Genomic DNA, 18,101 nt, shown 5'->3' with positions numbered 1-18,101 from the left:
AACGTAATTGTAACGATTCTGTGGCCAACTCAAGCCCTTTATAGAGTAGCGGTGAATGTGATTGGATACGCTTAATCACGCCCCTCTTTTTCATAGGCTAGGACGATGGTTTGAAAAAGCCAGCCTTTGATCAAGAGACTTCGGTGTGGAGAGTTATCTTTTTTATTTTTTTTAAATTAAACGCTCGAATCGGTCATTTATTCGTTAGCTGCGGTTCTTTTTTTATTTAGTTCTTCTCCTCTCTTTTGGTCAGCCTCCTACCTAGTGAACCTGTGTACTGGCTGACCGTTAACAACGATACGGCGAAAGCTAAAAGCCCGCCTTCATCTTGGTCTCCGTTTAGCGTTTATTTACAGCGAAATGCTGCCACCTAGTGGTAAATGAGGGATCGTCGAAAGCGATCACGTGGCGGTGAGGGAGGCAAAAGCATTAAGGTTTTTGATATTCCTAAATAGCCAATCGGTGGCTGAGGCACGTTTGGAAGCTTCTCCAGCCAACCAACGATAAGCATATATTCAAAAAGCAACACCCCCTTGAGGCAGCATGGTGCGGTTCCCCATCAGGTCCGTCCAGTACGCATAAAAGGAAGCGGGCTGGCCGTAAACGAGTATTGTGCTGTGGAGCTCGCGGCGTAAACGTCATCATGTCTGGCCGTGGCAAAGGAGGTAAGGGACTCGGAAAAGGTGGCGCAAAGAGGCACAGGAAGGTGCTTCGGGATAATATTCAGGGTATCACCAAGCCTGCTATCCGCCGTTTGGCTCGCAGAGGAGGTGTAAAGCGTATCTCTGGGCTGATCTACGAGGAGACTCGTGGTGTGCTCAAAGTGTTTTTGGAGAATGTGATTCGTGACGCAGTCACTTATACTGAGCATGCCAAGAGGAAAACCGTTACCGCTATGGACGTGGTGTATGCCTTGAAACGCCAAGGCCGTACTCTGTACGGTTTCGGAGGATAAGCTTGTTGACTCGTCACCCGGAAACATCCAACGGCTCTTTTCAGAGCCACCCACACCCTCTCTTAGGCTATGATCATGTTGTCCCAGAGTCTGCCCGCGCTTTTCTATGCACACCTTGAAATAACTAGCTTAACAGTGGCTGTGTCTGGCTATAGATTGAGCTACTGGCAGAACATGGGGTGAGATCGGCAGCTGGTGTCCTCCAAAGGCTGGCCTCGCTTGAATGGGGGCTGACAAGTCCCAGGGTTAATAGGCGCCGTCTGTGGTAGTTATCTGAGTTCTGTATGTCCCAGTATGTGTGTGATTTTTATTAGAACTTTGTCGTCCCCTCATGTCTCATCCTGTTTTCAGGACAATAGACCCACGATGTAGCTCAGCTTGGGCTAGCCGCAGTGGTAAAGCAGCCCCTTCTCTCTGCAACGCTGGTTCTTTTTGACGGCGAAGGGGTTAATCTCTTGGGTCCCAGCAGGAGAAATCAGCCATTAGTTGGAATACCCAATCAGAGTACAGATCGTTGCCATTACAGGAGCCCCTTCACCTTGGGCTTCTCGTCCCAGGCAGTCTGGTCGACGGGCACAACACCCCAGCTGATCTGGAGAAGTGAGGAGCACATTTCAATGCTCACAAATGCTCTTCCCAGAGCTAGCAGTCCAACAAAAGAGGCTACATAATTCACATAGCTCTGAGACAGACCGTGTGGGTGGCTCTCAAAAGAGCCTTTGTTTAAAGAGAGAGAACAAAGAGAACTTTACTTGGCGCTGGTGTACTTGGTAACAGCCTTTGTGCCCTCTGACACAGCGTGCTTGGCCAGCTCTCCAGGAAGGAGGAGGCGTACAGCAGTCTGAATCTCCCGGGAAGTGATAGTGGAGCGCTTGTTGTAATGGGCTAGGCGTGAAGCTTCCCCGGCAATGCGCTCAAAGATATCACTGACAAACGAGTTCATGATGCCCATGGCCTTGGAGGAAATGCCAGTGTCTGGATGCACCTGCTTTAGTACCTTGTAGACATAGATCGCGTAGCTTTCCTTTCTGCTCTTCCTGCGCTTCTTCCCGTCTTTTTTCTGAGTCTTCGTAACAGCTTTCTTAGAGCCTTTCTTCGGAGCAGGCGCAGATTTCGCTGGATCAGGCATCGCGTCTGTTTCCCTTTTAACACACAACGCAAGAGAAAATGATGAACACTGAAGCGTGACTGCGCTGGGCCCTTCCCTTTATAGGCACCGCATGCAAATAAGGCCGTTCTGCTGTCTCGCGTCCGATTCGATGAGGTTGTCACGTGTGCAGATGCGGCCGCCCATGAACCGCAGTGCCTACACCGATTGGTGTCTCAGACTATGTCCACCCGATTGGATGTTTTGAAAAGAAACCAATCAGTGACGAATAGCGTCACGGGGGGAAGCTACAAATAGCTGGGTAAGTGTGCTGCGATTCTTTGTAACGTATTACTTTGTCAGTAGTCTGCGTGAGTGTTTGTCAAGCGAAAGCATGTCTGGCAGAGGAAAACAAGGCGGAAAGGTTCGTGCCAAGGCGAAGACACGTTCTTCTCGTGCTGGTCTGCAGTTCCCTGTCGGCCGTGTGCATAGACTTCTTCGCAAGGGTAATTATGGCGAGAGAGTAGGAGCCGGCGCACCCGTGTATCTGGCAGCGGTGTTGGAGTATCTGACTGCTGAGATATTGGAGTTGGCTGGTAACGCTGCACGCGACAACAAAAAGACCCGTATCATTCCTCGCCACCTGCAGCTTGCCGTTCGTAACGATGAGGAGCTCAATAAGCTGCTCGGAGGGGTCACCATTGCTCAGGGAGGTGTTCTACCCAACATCCAGGCGGTGCTCTTGCCCAAGAAGACCGAGAGCCACAAGCCTGCCAAGAGCAAGTGAGTGCGGTAATCGGTAACGGCAGGGCAATTAGCCAACACCACCAAAGGCTCTTTTCAGAGCCACCCATAATCTCTGGAACAAGCTATATCTGTCTTGCTATAAATTTGCGGCAAACTTCTTTATAGGCAACTGCTTTCTACTGCAGTTTTTCAGCCCGATGTTTAGTTGCTGAGCTTCACGCTGGCTAAACACCATTCATACAAACTACATCATACACCCTACCGCCCCCCCTCCGTCCGTTTCAGGGTTACAATTCGAGGCAAAGCTGCCAGCACTTACACGGATAAATATGGTTCTCAAGAAAGGTGGGTGGTTAAGTGCTACCACACGGTGGCAGCATTGCATAGGAAATTGTGGTTTACCGCAAATTAATGTGACAGAAGCCGGGGAATCCCTCAGCTGTGTGATGATCGTGTAGCTGGCAATGGTCTGGGGAGCGTATTAATGAATTTGATAATCATTCTGAGAGAGAGCCGTGAGTAGCTCCACTGTAGACATCTCCCTTGCCTCTGAAAGCTTAATTGCTAAGAAGGAATTAACCCTTCATATACCCCAAAGCAATGATGCGAAGTTCGGATCAGTAAAGTGAATCGGATCATTTCGAGTCGGTCATTGAAATGATCCGATTCATGATCCGAATCTTTTGCCCAGTCCCTCCCTGCAGTCAAACTAACGTTTGGCCCCGCCCCTTTCATTAGGGTCAATGAACCCTCCTGCCTGGCTGCCTACTCTAGCGATGTCACTGAAGGCAGAGAATCGTTCAGAGATTCGAACCATTCAGAGAATATCACTGACACCACACTTTTATAAATAAATACATTAATAATCTTCACTGCCCCCAGGATTTAGATTCCCCTTAGATTGTCCACCTTTAGATTGCTTTACCTCTAACTGCACCTTTAGTTAACTTTATTAAATTAACCCTCAGTCATGGGCGTAGGAACCCCTAAAAATCTGGGGGGGATAGCAGTTTTACTGGTAGGGTATATTCTTGTTCAGTAAACTGGGAATTGTTCATGGCAAATTTTATATAAATGTATGTGTGTGTGTATGTACAATTTCCGCACAAAAAAAGTATCATATTAAGTTTTCACAGAGAAGCTCTTTATTAAACAAACAGGTCAAAGAAAATTAACCAAAAGTTTGGCCTATATTTCAGTTATTTCACTTAGAACAACTGGTAATAATACTTTAAGTAATGCACAATTGCCAACATTTTGACAAAAGATCCTACAGAAATACAATGATGCAATTAACCCTTTCCGCATTTGTGGTCTGGGAGCAGACAACACTTAAATACTCTTATAGAAATATTTTATTAACTGCAGGCAGAGTAAGACCCTACAACCAACGCACTGTAGTGGTTATGGTGCAAAGTAGCTGTTTTGCACACTGGGGCACAGTCATGATCCCCAAAACTGTTCCCACAAAGTTAGAAGCATAGTGTTGTCCAAAATGTTTTGGTTTATCACCTTCAGCTCATAAAACGTTCTACTGGATGAATGGGAGAAAATTCCCACAGAAACTCACAAAAAAAGACAAATCTTACAACCACAGATGGACCCCACTGGACAAGGCCACAGAGACTACTATGATGTATTGAAGGAACCATCTAAGACTCCTAACACGTCATACACACAGGATCATATCCACACACTTAAACACTTGAATAACATGCACACGCATGCACACACTTACGTACACAAACACAATGGGTTAAACATGTGTTACAGGGAATCATAATCTTCCCTTTAAGTACGACATGCCTGCTCATACACACATATGCACTGCTCTTACGCATGCCTGCCCACAAAAACACACGTATACGCTGCAATTGCCTGCACATACACACTTGCCAGTACTCACACATATGCACTACCCTTATACACGCCTGCCCAAACATACGTAATCTGCTCACACACACACACACACACACACACACACACGCCTCCCCATAAATATACACTGCCCTTGCACATACTTACAAAGACGTATACACTATAAGACAAATACACTCCTTATATACACACATATACACTGCCCATACAGACGTACACATATACACTGCCCATACACACGTACACATATACACTGCCCATACACACGTACACATATACACTGCCCATACACACGTACACATATACACTGCCCATACACACATACACTGCCCATACACACATACACATATACACTGCCCATACACACGTACACATATACACTGCCCATACACACATACACTGCCCATACACACATACACATATACACTGCCCATACACACGTACACATATACACTGCCCATACAGACATACACATTTACACTGCCCATACAGACATACACATATACACTGCCCGTACAGACATACACATATACACTGCCCATACACACACATATACACTGCCCATACACACATACACATATACACTGCCCATACACACATACACATATACACTGCCCATACAGACGTACACATTTACACTGCCCATACAGACGTACACATATACACTGCCCATACACACGTACACATATACACTGCCCATACGCACGTACACATATACACTGCCTATACACACGTACACATATACATTGCCCATACACACGTACACATATACATATACACTGCCCATACACACACATATACACTGCCCATACAGACATACACATATACACTGCCCATACAGACATATGCACATACACGCACATATACACAGCTGCCCTATACACATATGCCTGCCCAAGTGCCCATACACATGCCTTACCATATGTATATGCACACACAAATCTACCATCAGACCCCCCCACCTTCGTTCTCCACATCAGACCCCCCCCACCTTCGTTCTCCACATCAGACCCCCCCAACCCACCTTTGTTCTCCACATCAGACCCCCACAACCTTTGTTCTCCACATCAGACCCCCCCACAACCTTTGTTCTCCACATCAGACCCCCTCCCACCCACCTTTGTTCTCCACATCAGACCCCCCTAACCCACCTTTGTGTTCCACATCAGACCCCCCCACAACCTTCGTTCTCTACATCAGACCCCCCCACAACCTTTGTTCTCCACATCAGACCCCCCAATAATCAACCACCCACCCACCTTGGTTCTCCACAAATCTTACCTTTTCTTCCTTCTTCCTCCTTTCTGCTTTCTCTTCCTCCGTCCTGCTTCCTGCTTTCTGCTTCCTCCTTTCTGATTTCTGTTCTAACTTTCCTTCTGTTTGCCGCTCGCAGTCTGTGCAGTGCGGCTGCGGACAGCTGTTTCTGCTGAGCGCCGGGGCTGGATATAATCGTCATATCCCGTCGCCCGGCGCTCAGTTACAGACAGCTGGTGAGTGTGACCTGAATACAGCTGTAGGACTGGTTGGGGAGATCACGGATTTCCCTAACCAGTCCTGCAGGCTGCAGCTGCCGATCGGGCAGCTGTGAGCACCCTCACAGCAGCACCCGAGTGCACTCACCCTGGGGGGGATTTCTATATTATCGGTCCCCCCCGCATGATTTCCTGGGGGGGATCCGTCCCCCCCGGTTCCTACGCCCGTGCCCTCAGTCCTCAGCATTAAATTAACCCTAAACACCCCATTAACCATTACTGCCCCTAAATTAACCCTAAAGACCCTCATTAACCATAACTGCCCCAGCGCGGCTATCGGACCCACGCCGGCTGTCCCGCGGTCCATCCCGGGGGAAGCTTCAACCTACTGCCGCTTGGCTCCCCTTCCCGTCCTACCTCATCCATGTATCACCTGCTCTACCCATGGACTTCGGCTCTCGTAGCCCAGACACCCCCGCAGAGACTGGGGATCCCTTGTCACTGGAGCCGCTAGAGAGGTGGCGATCAGGCGGTGCGGCTATCGTACAAACGCCGGCTGTCCCGGGGAAACTTCGATTTGCTGCCGCTCGGGGTCCCTACGGATATTGCGGGGCTCGGTTGCCTAAGCGTGGCGCCGGACCGTCTGGGCAGGGAGGGAAGATGTGTGCCTGATTTATGACCTTTTTATCACCTAACCTGTATATAAGCCTGTGTGTTTCCCCAATAAAGTCTGTTACTTCCCTGGAACGTTCGTTTCGTCTAATGCTTCAGGGACCCGCTGGATCACTAATTGTCATTTTCAGGACAATTACGGCACTGTACTCAGCTACGCCTCGGCGGGCTGCGGTGCCGTGAAGCTAGGGTCACCGGACCAGCTCGTGAGCCCTGCTCCGCTAGTGTCGGTGTGACGGACCGACCAGGGACCTCAGGTTCTCCCTCTCCACCAAGAGCGACTTCTCCCTTCAGGACAATAATTCCCCGCAATCTGTAGGCAATATCCCCAAGCAAAGTAAAGGGATATCGCTATCCAGTACCCAAAAAACCAGGCAAGCCAAGTCTTTAGGTACAACAAAAGGAATAACTGTTTATTATGGGACAGGTGTCGCCTTTTATAGGTAGGGACACCACGAGGGGGGGGGAGCAATACAACAGGACACCCGGACCACTAAGTCTGGGAGATAAAGAGCACACATTATCTTTATTAGATTATCTCTCAGACCTTAGTGTGCCGTGTGCAAACTTTTACAAAATAAGGCATTAATATACATTTTTATTGATAACACATTAAAGAGTTTCATGTCACTGGATAACATTATCTGAGGGGTAGGGTGACTGTAGGAACCATCACATTACTCCCCCCTTTGTTTCCAGTGACAGACCCAGCTAGACCCCAACGGGGTCGGCTTAGGGCTGTTTCTTTGGTTAGGTGGCTAACTCCGATTGCAACGCGCAAGCATAGTCCTGGAGGCCATCGACGAGTCGATCTACCATCCTTTGGAACGTCGCCGGAGCGTTCTTCATCCCAAACTGCATTACCCTAAATTGGTATAGTCCCAATGTGATGAAGGCCGATCTCTCTTACCACGAGAGATGCGGTGTAACAAATCATCTACTCGGGGTATGGGGTACGTGTCAGTCACAGTCCGGTCTTTGAGCCTGTGGTAGACTACACAGAACCGGGTCGTCCCATCTCTCTTAGGCACTAGGACTACCGGAAAAGCCAAGGGGCTCTCGGTCGGCTCAATCACTCTCTGATCGAGCATCTCCCTAATCTCCATTAACATCCCTTCTCGGACAGACTCAGGAACTCGGTACGCCGCTTGGCGTAACGGGGTCTGCCCTGGAGTCTCCACGCGGTGGTGCATCCGGGGAGGGCAGAGAGAAAGCCGCCTCTCTGATCTAACAGCTGGAGAACTTGGGCCTTCTGGGATTCCCCTAACTGCACCGCTAACGATATCGCGCCAAGTTCCCTCGTCCCTGACGCTACCTGGGGCAACGGTAATCCCTCAGGGTCATCTATCGCCGGGGTGCAAATAACTGCTACTTCCTCGGGACGCTCCTGGTAGGCTTTCAACATGTTCACACGGAAGGTTCACTGGATCCTTCCGTCTGCACATTTAGCTACCATGTAGGTGGTTTTGCACAGTTGCTTCACCACCCGATACCATCCCTGCCACACCACCTGCAGCTTATCGTGACGGGATCGTTTAAGCGCTAGGACCTTCTGCCCAACTTCAAAGGCACGGCTCCGGGGCGGTCCGGTCGTACCACCGTTTCTGCCAACCTTGCGCCACTTGAAGGTTTTCCCGGACCATGTCCGTGTGGTTCTTCAATCTATCCCAGAAGGCCAACACGTACTCTACTATTGTCGGCCCTTCGGTCCCTGCCAGTGCTCTCTAAGCAAATCTAGGGGGGTAACGGGTGGCATGGTCCACGAGAGTGAGGATAAATTTCCCTTCTTACTCCCGGTAGCATATGAGATAGGTCCGACTATCCGAATAGGGCAGGGAAGATTTAAACCCCCAGAACCTCCCCTTTACCCACAGTTCTTTCCTGCCCTATCCGGGTAGGTACATCCCCCATTTGTTGTTTTCAGAGCTCGTGGCAGAGCTCTCCTGTCCAGCGCTGCAGTCCCGCTTTGGGTAGCGGGCAAGCGTTTCTCGGCCATTTTAGCCCTCTCCGGTCCGGTCCTCGGTAGGAACCTGTTTACCGGAGCAGGGAAAGGCTCCTTCACTCAGGGTCCTTGGTAGCACTGTAGCCTACTTACCTTTAGCAGCCCTTGGGCGGGCTAACTGGAAGCAGAACGCCGGGACTCTGCTTCAGTCTGCCGACGATTTCAGCCAGGAAGCGTCTGATCTTTGCGGTGGCGTGCTTCCGGTTTCATCTCAGTCTGCCAGGAGGCATCTGAGGTCAGGAAGGGGGCAGATCTGTAAGCAGCTCTCAGGTCAGAGAAGGTTTTTTGGCGGTTTTCTGGACCTTTTTCCCTCGGTTTGGTAAGGTTTTTTTTATTAGCTTGTACTGCTTTTAGTTTGCAGTTTTCTTCTGATGAAGAGTCCTGGCTTCCTGAGATTTTCTGTTCTGGTGTTTTCTGCCTCTTAACCCAAGTAGGTTATGAGTCTATGGGAATTTGTCTGCGTTTGTTTTTTCTTTTTGTTTTAACCGTCTCCTATCCTTTATTATTAGGATGTCACTAGATAAGCCAGACCTCCCTGAAGAATCACCAGCTCCTAGGAAGGCTGCATCCAAGACGAAACATTTTGCCTGTAAAAACTGCAAGGCTACAATGTCTGACGCCTCTAGGAAATTTTGCTCATCCTGCCTCAAAGCCAGAGAGGAGTCCATTTCAGAATTCAAGGAATGGATGAAGGCTGAGCTTCAGTCCACTTTTCAGCAGATTAAAACCTCTGTTATGTTTTCTTTACGTCAGCCTAGATCTGTGGGCCCCGACCCTCGGCCTGGGTTCTGGCCCTCTGGTCAGGATCCTTACACTTCAGATTCTGAAAAGGATTGGCAGATGTAAGTGTGACGAACCCTGTCTGATCTTCACTGTTATTATTATTATTATAGTTATGTGTACCCGGTTTGAATGTGGCTGCAGCTCCAGCCTTCAAAGAGAAGATCCTATAATCTGGCTGGGGCTCTTAATCAGCCAGCACATCCCTGTCTGCCCAGACGGCACCCGCACTACAGGGGGGATAACACAGGTGGGGGAACCCATTGTATCCCTTAATCCCCTCACCTGATACATCCCCTGTATACCGATGGGATTTGTGAGGGGATGTGGCTGATGGGATTTGTGATGGGATGTGGCTGATAGGATTGGGGGTTGGGTTCGGTGCACAGTGAATGGAGATTGTATATAAGTTCTGTGTGTTTGTAATAAAGAGAGTTCTGTTTTAACCTCAAAGCATGAAGTTCTGTCTCATGATTGAGGGAAGTGCTGGTCTGTGACTGCTTTCTTCGGACAGCCACAGCGTGTCCGCTTACTGGGAGAGGGAAGGAGCTGACAGGCGGATGTGTCCAGTCTGGGGCACAGGACGATCCGTCACATTGGTGGCAGCGGTGGGATCTACTCCTTCCAGACCAGAGCGGACCAAGGCAACTAGCCGCAGAAAAAAGTTATACCCTGGCGAGGAAGAGCCAAACGGATCCACAGATGGAGTGGATTGAACAGTCACCGGGATGCGGGGTGACTTGGAGGGGAGTCGAGACCCTCGAATCGGAGACTCCAGTATGGGAGTTTGAGAGACGGACCCGAGCCCGGCTCGTGAGATGGAGAGCGGCCCTAGAAAAGTGGAGCGCCCACCAAGGTACACATCTGCCCACCCTAGAACAACGAATCAGGGACCAGGTGAATGGGAGGCTCTACTTGTTCGGGGGACCTGCGTCTCCAGGTGAGGTTGCAGAGCTAGAGAGGATGGTCCGACAGGAGATTGGGCTCGAAGAGGAGTACCGAGCCATATACTGGGAAGCCCGAGGCCTGCAGCGACAATCCAGAAAGCCCCATTCTCCGGAAGGGATGGATGTTGGCGGGCCTGGCCTGTTGTGGGAGGCATTCGAGGAAAGGGTTGTCTTTGGCAATGGCAACATGGACCGATGGTGGGACATTAGTGACAAGCGCCGGAGAGCCCTGCCGCCCACTGCAACAAGTGAACTCAGCCAAGACCTTGAGAGACTAGTAGACAGAGAATGGTGCCTCGAGGCAGAATACTTGGCGCTGTTCGAGGGGAGCTACGCCCTGCAGTGTGAGCCGACAGATGTCACAGAGCGAGCTCCGGAGGCCGCTCACTGTAATTGGCAAGCCTCCGGACTTGAAGGTTCAGCCACTCTGCCCCTGGTATTGCAGCCAGAGCCCGAAGAGGTGAAAGTGGGCAATCACTTTTGGGAGGAAGTCTTCCGGGCGATTATGGACCGCATGCAGTCGCCGGAATTTGAGGCAGCGGTCTATGGGTGTCCACTAGAGGCGGCAGAAGCGCCGACAACAGGGCAGAGGGACGCTGTTCTCTGCCCAGCACTATGCACCCCTCCTACTCCGGCTGAAGCGCCGGCAGCGGGGCAGAGTGCCGCTGGCCTCTGCCCGCCCCACAGTGAAAGGTCCCTGCCTGCTAGCAGAGACCCACCAGGGCAGTGCGACGCGATCCTCTGCCCAGCACCGCAAAATGCCAGACCGGCAGAAGAGCCGGCCACGGGGCAGAGTGCTGCTGGCCTCTGCTCATCCCCCAGCACAGTGTTCCCGTCGGCTAACGAGGACCAACCAGAAGTGCTGGCACCCGGAGAGAGAGTCGCTGACCTCTGTCCTGCACCAGCAATCCTCGGTCTGGCTGAAACGCCGGCAACAAGGCAGAGTGCTGCTGGCCTCTGCCCGCCCCACAGCGAAGGGTCCCCACCTGCAAGCAGGGAACCCCCAGCGGAAGAGCTGGCCACAGGGCAGAGTGACGCTGTTCTCTGCCCAGCACCGTTCCCTGCACCAGCAGAAGCACTGGCAACCGGGCAGAGAGTCGCTGACCTCTGCCCTGCACTGCTTACAACCCCGTTATCTGGCTCTCCCCAGCACGAGCATCCAGGAGGGGGCGCAGGCGGCGACCCTCCCCAGCGGCTGTCACCAATTATGGGAGGAAGGGCAACCGGCACTCCTCCCCAGCGGCATGGTCCAGTGGGCAAAATGAGCCCCAGCTCGGAGAGCCAGGTAGGGGTAAGTGAAACTGCTGCTGCTTTGGAGTGGGCTCTTGTTGTTTGGGTGGGGGAATGTGGAGCTGACTCGGGACAAGCCCGTAGTCAGGGTAACCATGGGAGGGTTCCATCAGGTTGGGAGGGAGCCGAGTCTGGGCTGAGTTCCCAGAGGGGAAAGGAAGCCCTGGAGAAAGGTCTCCCATGCCTGCAGAGGAGACTAAAGAGGGCTGCCCACTGGAGAGGCTTCTGGGCTGGCCTCTTACCCTTTGACTACGGGCCAGGCCTAGGAGCCTGGGTGACTGACATGGGGCTGCCAGGGTGCCCCAGAGGCCGCACGCCCGCTCTCCCTACCCCGCAGGACTAGAGACAGTAGAGGCCCGGTCATCCCCAAGCCGATCCGTTGGGATCTGGCTGTGTCTGCCGGACGTTTGCACAAGAGGGGAGTAATGTGACGAACCCTGTCTGATCTTCACTGTTATTATTATTATTATAGTTATGTGTACCCGGTTTGAATGTGGCTGCAGCTCCAGCCTTCAAAGAGAAGATCCTATAATCTGGCTGGGGCTCTTAATCAGCCAGCACATCCCTGTCTGCCCAGACGGCACCCGCACTACAGGGGGGATAACACAGGTGGGGGAACCCATTGTATCCCTTAATCCCCTCACCTGATACATCCCCTGTATACCGATGGGATTTGTGAGGGGATGTGGCTGATAGGATTGGGGGTTGGGTTCGGTGCACAGTGAATGGAGATTGTATATAAGTTCTGTGTGTTTGTAATAAAGAGAGTTCTGTTTTAACCTCAAAGCATGAAGTTCTGTCTCATGATTGAGGGAAGTGCTGGTCTGTGACTGCTTTCTTCGGACAGCCACAGCGTGTCCGCTTACTGGGAGAGGGAAGGAGCTGACAGGCGGATGTGTCCAGTCTGGGGCACAGGACGATCCGTCACAGTAAGATCCCGAATCCCTAGAGGAGGGGGAACTATCGGAAGAATCCTTCTTCTTTCCAGCAGAAGAAGTAAACAAGCTGGTTACTAGACTTGCGCATTCGTCTTCGGGCAAACATGAAAACGAGCACGAAGAGGCCGTTTTTTTGTTCGTTCAGAAGACACGCCGAAGAGAATACAGTGCCGGCAAAACGTAGGTGAAGACGAAGACTCACAACCACGAAGAATCGAAGATTCTTCGCGATCGTCTTCGTTTTTGCCGCGCAGCCGCCAAAATTTCAAACAGGAGTGAGCTGATCTCGTCTGTCCAATCAGCTCACTCTTGTGACGTCACGCTAAGGGTCTCGTCCAATGCCTGTGCTGCTGTTTTTTGAATTCTGAAGGCGCCTTTATAAGACCAGAGCTTGCCTGAGAGATCCATTCATTTTTCGCTGTGACTGCTTTGGCAACATTGCTGTGCTGCATCCGAGCGTTACAGAGAGATTGTTCTGTTCTGTGTGAGACTGGTAAGCCTTAGCCTGCCATTTCTCACAGTGTACTTCATCCTCACTCCAGTGCTACTTAATATAATTAATAATAATAATTTGATTATTTTTTTTTTTTATTATTTAATTTGTCATCAACTGTAGTGTAAGTGCCTCAGTGGCACTGGGGTGCCCTTGCCCTGGGCTGGCACTAGTGCCTATTGCCTGTCCTGCTTAAATAAATTAAATAGAATTTATAAATAATAATTTAATAGAATCTATAATTTAATAGTTCATTATTATATATATATATATATATTTGTCAGTCATATATATATATATATATATATACTATATATACTATAGTATACTAGTGTAGAGTGTACTGTAGACATTCATCTACTAGTGTCTAATTTAAAATCAGTAATATTAATTAATATAATTAATAATTGAATTCATTATAAAATTATATATATATTTGTCAGTTATAGTTAGTAATAGTATACTAGTGTAGAGTGTACTGTAGACATTCAAGACATCTACTAGTGTCTAATCTAAAATCATTCATATCAATAATTCTATAATTCTTTCTTGTCTTAATAGTTAATTAAATTAGCTATAAATAAAAGTAATAATATTAATTAATTACTACTAGCGTATAGTTCAGCTAATCTTATTAGTACTGGTGCTGCAGCTCTATAGTTTGTGCTTTGTTTTAGCAACAGTAAGAGACCAAGTCAATTTTTCTTAATTAAGCTTTCATTTTATTTCATTTGTTTTGCTCACCTCAGTCCATCAGTGAAGTGAACTTGTTGGGCTAGTGAGTGCAGCCGCATAAGTGCTGTGTTTTATTTTGATCAGCAAGCAGTGACGTTAACTGTTTTGCAAAGATTTTCTCATTTATTTTACATTTTATTTCAATTTTATTAAAAGTACCCTTAGTGTTTTGCTCACCTCAGTCCATCAGTGAAGTGAACTTGTTGGGCTAGTGAGTGCAGCAAGCAGTGAAGCTAACTGTTTTGCTGTGACATTTTATTTTATTTCTAATTCTTTTCAAGAAAAATTGACTGTGATGAGCTGTACTAAGCAAAGCTTCAAGCTACTAGCTGTAGTACTAAAATAATTCTAATCTTCTTTAATCTTAATCTATAATATATTATAAATAATAATATTCTAATTCATAATCTATGATATAAGTAATTCTAATTCTAAATTCTAATTCATAATCTATATTCTTCTATCTATAATACATAATATATAAGTAAATTAGTTCTAATCTATTAATATTATATAACTTAATATTAATTAATAAATCATATACTGAATCTGATTTAACCTCACTTTAGCTTAGTGGGTTTGAGAGCGTCTGCCTAGAGGTAGACTTATAGTAAGGAAATATAGCTTTAGGCTAGCATAGTAGTAGGCTAAGCTCTTAGGCCCGTGTAAATTCAAATTAAAAATAAAATACTGCTAGTTCTTAAATAGTTAATCTTGAGTTAATAATTTAAATAACTTTAGGACTTTGGCAGATTGCACACAGCACAGTGCAGTAGTGCATAGTTTTACTTTTTAAGCAGTAGCACTGAAGAGAACTTCCTCTAATTTTTTTGTCTTTAATTCGTTTTTCCTTTTTTTTATTTTTATTTTTTTATTTTTTTTTATAGTTTTTTAAACACTACACTACCCTACACTACACTACACACACAACACAAAATTTGAAATGGATCCTCCTTTTGGGACTAAGGAGGGACAAGCTCCATCTACCACCACCACCACCACCACCACCACCACCACCAGCACCACCACCAGTTCTAAGATGCAGCCTTTGCGTCAGTCTAGTCGGCCAAGTAGGCCAAGCTCTCGCTTATCATTTGGGGAAGCATTGCTTGAAGGATCATCAAGTAAAGGAAAGGCACCAAAAGCAGGCAGTAGTAGTGCGGCTAGGCCCACAAGCTCTATGTTTTTTTACGGAAAGCCTAAAGCACCAGAAGCACGTTCAAAGTTAAAGGGTAGCACAAGTAGTACCAGCCCAGTGACTAAAAAGAAGTGCCTTTTGCCCCAAGCAGCATCTTCCCCATCCACCAGCAGCATGCAAGGTACCAAGCAGAGCCAAATTAGCAGCAAGACTCAGAGGGGTCCCAAACCAAAGCGATCTCATTCCTTTGAAGGGAAAACCACCCCCACCCCCACCTCTACCGCCTCTACCACCACTAGTGCTGCGCCTACTTGGTGGCTTGCTAGAGGTACTAGGAGGACATGTTCCCACTGGTACCGCCACACCATGTCCTCCTAGTACCTCTAGCAAGCCACCAAGTCCTTACAAAATTTTTGTAAAGACAGTTAGAGAGAGGGCTACACATAGTGGAACTCCACCTAGCGAGGTAGCAGAGGAGCCTGAGACTGAGAGGCCAAGTGCAGAGTCTATTCTTCCTGCTCGCACTACTACTAGTCACGAGTCTCACAACGATATCAGTCTTAGCTCCAGCCTAGCAGGAATTCCATTCGATCTGGCTAATGAAGAGCTAGACTATGAGCCAGAGGAAGTAGAGGAGATGAGTGGTCAGGAATCGGATTCCTCAGGGAGCAGTGTCCAAATGACTAGTGCACAATTTTCCCCTGAGCCTCCACCTTCTCCGCTACGATCATCACCATCACCACCACCAGCAGCAGCAGCAGCAAAACCTAGCAAATCTAAAGCTAAAGCAATTATGGCCAGTACTGTTACCACCAGTCCCACCACCACTGGTTCTGCCTCTGTTCATCCACCCCGAGCAGTAGGAGCAGCACCCAAGGCACACTCCAAGGCTATGCGCGCCCCAATTTGGGAGCACTTTGAAAATGTTGAAGAAGGGCGCTATGGAAAGTGCAAACATTGTGGGAAGCTAATAAGCAGAGGGAAAGTGTCTGGCCATTTTACCAGTGCTAGCATGAAGCATCACCTCAGCACTCAACACAACGCTGTGCTATTGGGGAAAGATGCAGAAGCAAAACTTAGTGCAGGCAGCATAGCTGGTGGCCGTGGAAAAACCCCAACAGCTTCTTCTTCTGAGCCAATAGCAGCAGCAGCAGCAGCTAGTGCTGGCAGCCAGAGACCAAGGCAGGTTGGAGCACTGCATGTCCAGCCCACCCTGGAACAATTTGTGGCATTCCAATCCAAAAGGTCAATGCCCAAACAGCAGGCCAATAAAGTAACGCGACTGATTGGTCAGTTCATTGCTGTTGGAGGGGCATCCTTCTCTATGATCGAAGGAGAGCCTTTCAAACAATTGATGGCGGCTGTGGCTCCACAATATACAGTTCCGTCACGTTCCACTTTCAGCAGGAACATTGTCCGCTCGCTGTATCGGTCCTGTGTTGCAGCAGTGAAAGAGGAGCTTTCCAAGGCTGCTGGTCAGTGTGTTTCACTACAGATTTGTGGAGTGCACCTAGCGGCCAGCATGCCTTTCTTTCTTTGACAGCACACTGGTGGCAGCCCGGTGTGTCTAAGGAAGCTGCTGCAGCAGGCTACCGATCTTTCCTTCTCCATGCAGAAGTGATGGATGAAAAGCACACTTCCCAAAACATTCTGCATGCGATGAGGAAAATGTTTGGGTGGGAGCAGAGGTGGGCACCAATGTTGAAGTTGGTTTTGTGGTAACTGACGGAGGTGCCAATATGGTGAAAGCGCTGCGAGATGGTCATATTGTTGGTGTGCGCTGTGCAGCCCACATCATCCATCTTGTAGTGAAGGCAGCAATGTCAGAAGGAACTAATGTGGCAGCAGTAGTTCTGTCCCGCTGCAGAAAGATCGCTGGGCACTTTCACCATAGTGTTAAGGCTAGCCAACTTTTGAGGGAAGAGCTAGAGAGGTCGGGTCTTCCCGTACACTGCCTACGTCAGGATGTCAGTACACGGTGGAACTCTACGTTAGACATGCTGGAGAGGATTTTGGAGCAGCAGAGGGCAATTCATAATCTTGCCTCAGAGCACAATATTGGGATTACCTCTCCATTGAATAGGGAGGATTGGACAGTGATCGCCCAGCTAGTGGCAGTCCTTAAACCATTCAGGGATGCCACAGAAAATTTAAGATCAAACACTGCCAGTCTGGCCCAGGTAATCCCAGTGTTCTCCCAGCTAGGCAGCAAGATGGATGTGTTCCTTGAAAACCGTGAGGCTGTTCAAGGTGGCACTCTACATCCTGACGTAGCAGCCATAGTCAGGAAGCTGAAGGATCTGCTAAAAGTACACCTTCGCAAACGAATGGAAGAGAGTCCCGAAATGATGCTAGCGTGCCTTTGCGATCCAAGAATTAAGGGAAAGCTAGCTTTGAAATTTAATGTTCTCAGTAGCTACCGGGAGCAATTGGTCAACAAGGTGCGTGACTGGCAGCGTAAAATGGGAATGCTGTCCGAGGAGGGAGAGGTGCAGGAGGAGGAGGAAGAGATGATGTGGTCTGCTACTCCTAGCAGCAGCATCAGCAGCAGTGCCACAAGCAGCACAACACAGCTGAGTGGAGCAGCTGCATTTTGGGAAGAGGCACTTGGGAGTATAGTTGGACCATCTGACAGAGCTAGCAGCAGAAAGGAGAGTAGTGCTGCTGAAATGGTCAAACTTTACCTCTGTGAAGTTCCTTCTGAGCCTAATGTTGATCCTCTTAGCTACTGGGATGAAAAGAAGAGTGTGTGGCCTGCACTCTCATGGGTTGCGCAGCAGCAGCTACTATCATGTCCGCCAACCACTGTTCAAAGTGAGCGCGTGTTTTCTATGACTGGACGCATGGCACCTCATCTGATGGAGCAGATTGCCTTTCTTATATTCAATCTGCCCAAGTTGGGTTAATCAGCTCTTAGCTTGGAAAGTTAATTTTTTTTCTCTGTAATGTTTAAGGTAGTTTCTCCCC

General features: G+C 48.8%; 3 protein-coding genes across 3 annotated transcripts; 2 read left to right on the top strand and 1 right to left on the bottom strand.

Moving 5' to 3' along the window:
• Positions 1-637: 637 nt before the first annotated feature.
• Positions 638-955, top strand: LOC128469035 (histone H4). Its single transcript, XM_053450833.1, has one exon. It carries the CDS (start codon positions 644-646, stop codon positions 953-955), a length of 312 nt encoding a protein of 103 aa, XP_053306808.1. The 5' UTR covers positions 638-643.
• A 697-nt stretch (positions 956-1,652) lies between these two features.
• LOC128468966 (histone H2B 1.1-like) lies at positions 1,653-2,166 on the bottom strand. The gene has a single exon (XM_053450773.1). The coding sequence runs from the start codon at positions 2,082-2,084 to the stop codon at positions 1,704-1,706; it is 381 nt and encodes a 126-aa protein (XP_053306748.1). The 5' UTR covers positions 2,085-2,166; the 3' UTR covers positions 1,653-1,703.
• Positions 2,167-2,417: 251 nt separating this feature from the next.
• LOC128468924 (histone H2A type 2-B-like) lies at positions 2,418-2,939 on the top strand. The gene has a single exon (XM_053450737.1). The coding sequence runs from the start codon at positions 2,437-2,439 to the stop codon at positions 2,827-2,829; it is 393 nt and encodes a 130-aa protein (XP_053306712.1). The 5' UTR covers positions 2,418-2,436; the 3' UTR covers positions 2,830-2,939.
• Positions 2,940-18,101: the final 15,162 nt, after the last annotated feature.

The sequence above is a fragment of the Spea bombifrons genome, chromosome 11 (assembly GCF_027358695.1).
Source record: "Spea bombifrons isolate aSpeBom1 chromosome 11, aSpeBom1.2.pri, whole genome shotgun sequence".
In the NCBI taxonomy this organism is placed as follows: Eukaryota; Metazoa; Chordata; class Amphibia; order Anura; family Pelobatidae; genus Spea; species Spea bombifrons.
Note: the sequence above shows the minus strand (reverse complement) of the source record. Positions and strands in the feature narration are given on the sequence as shown.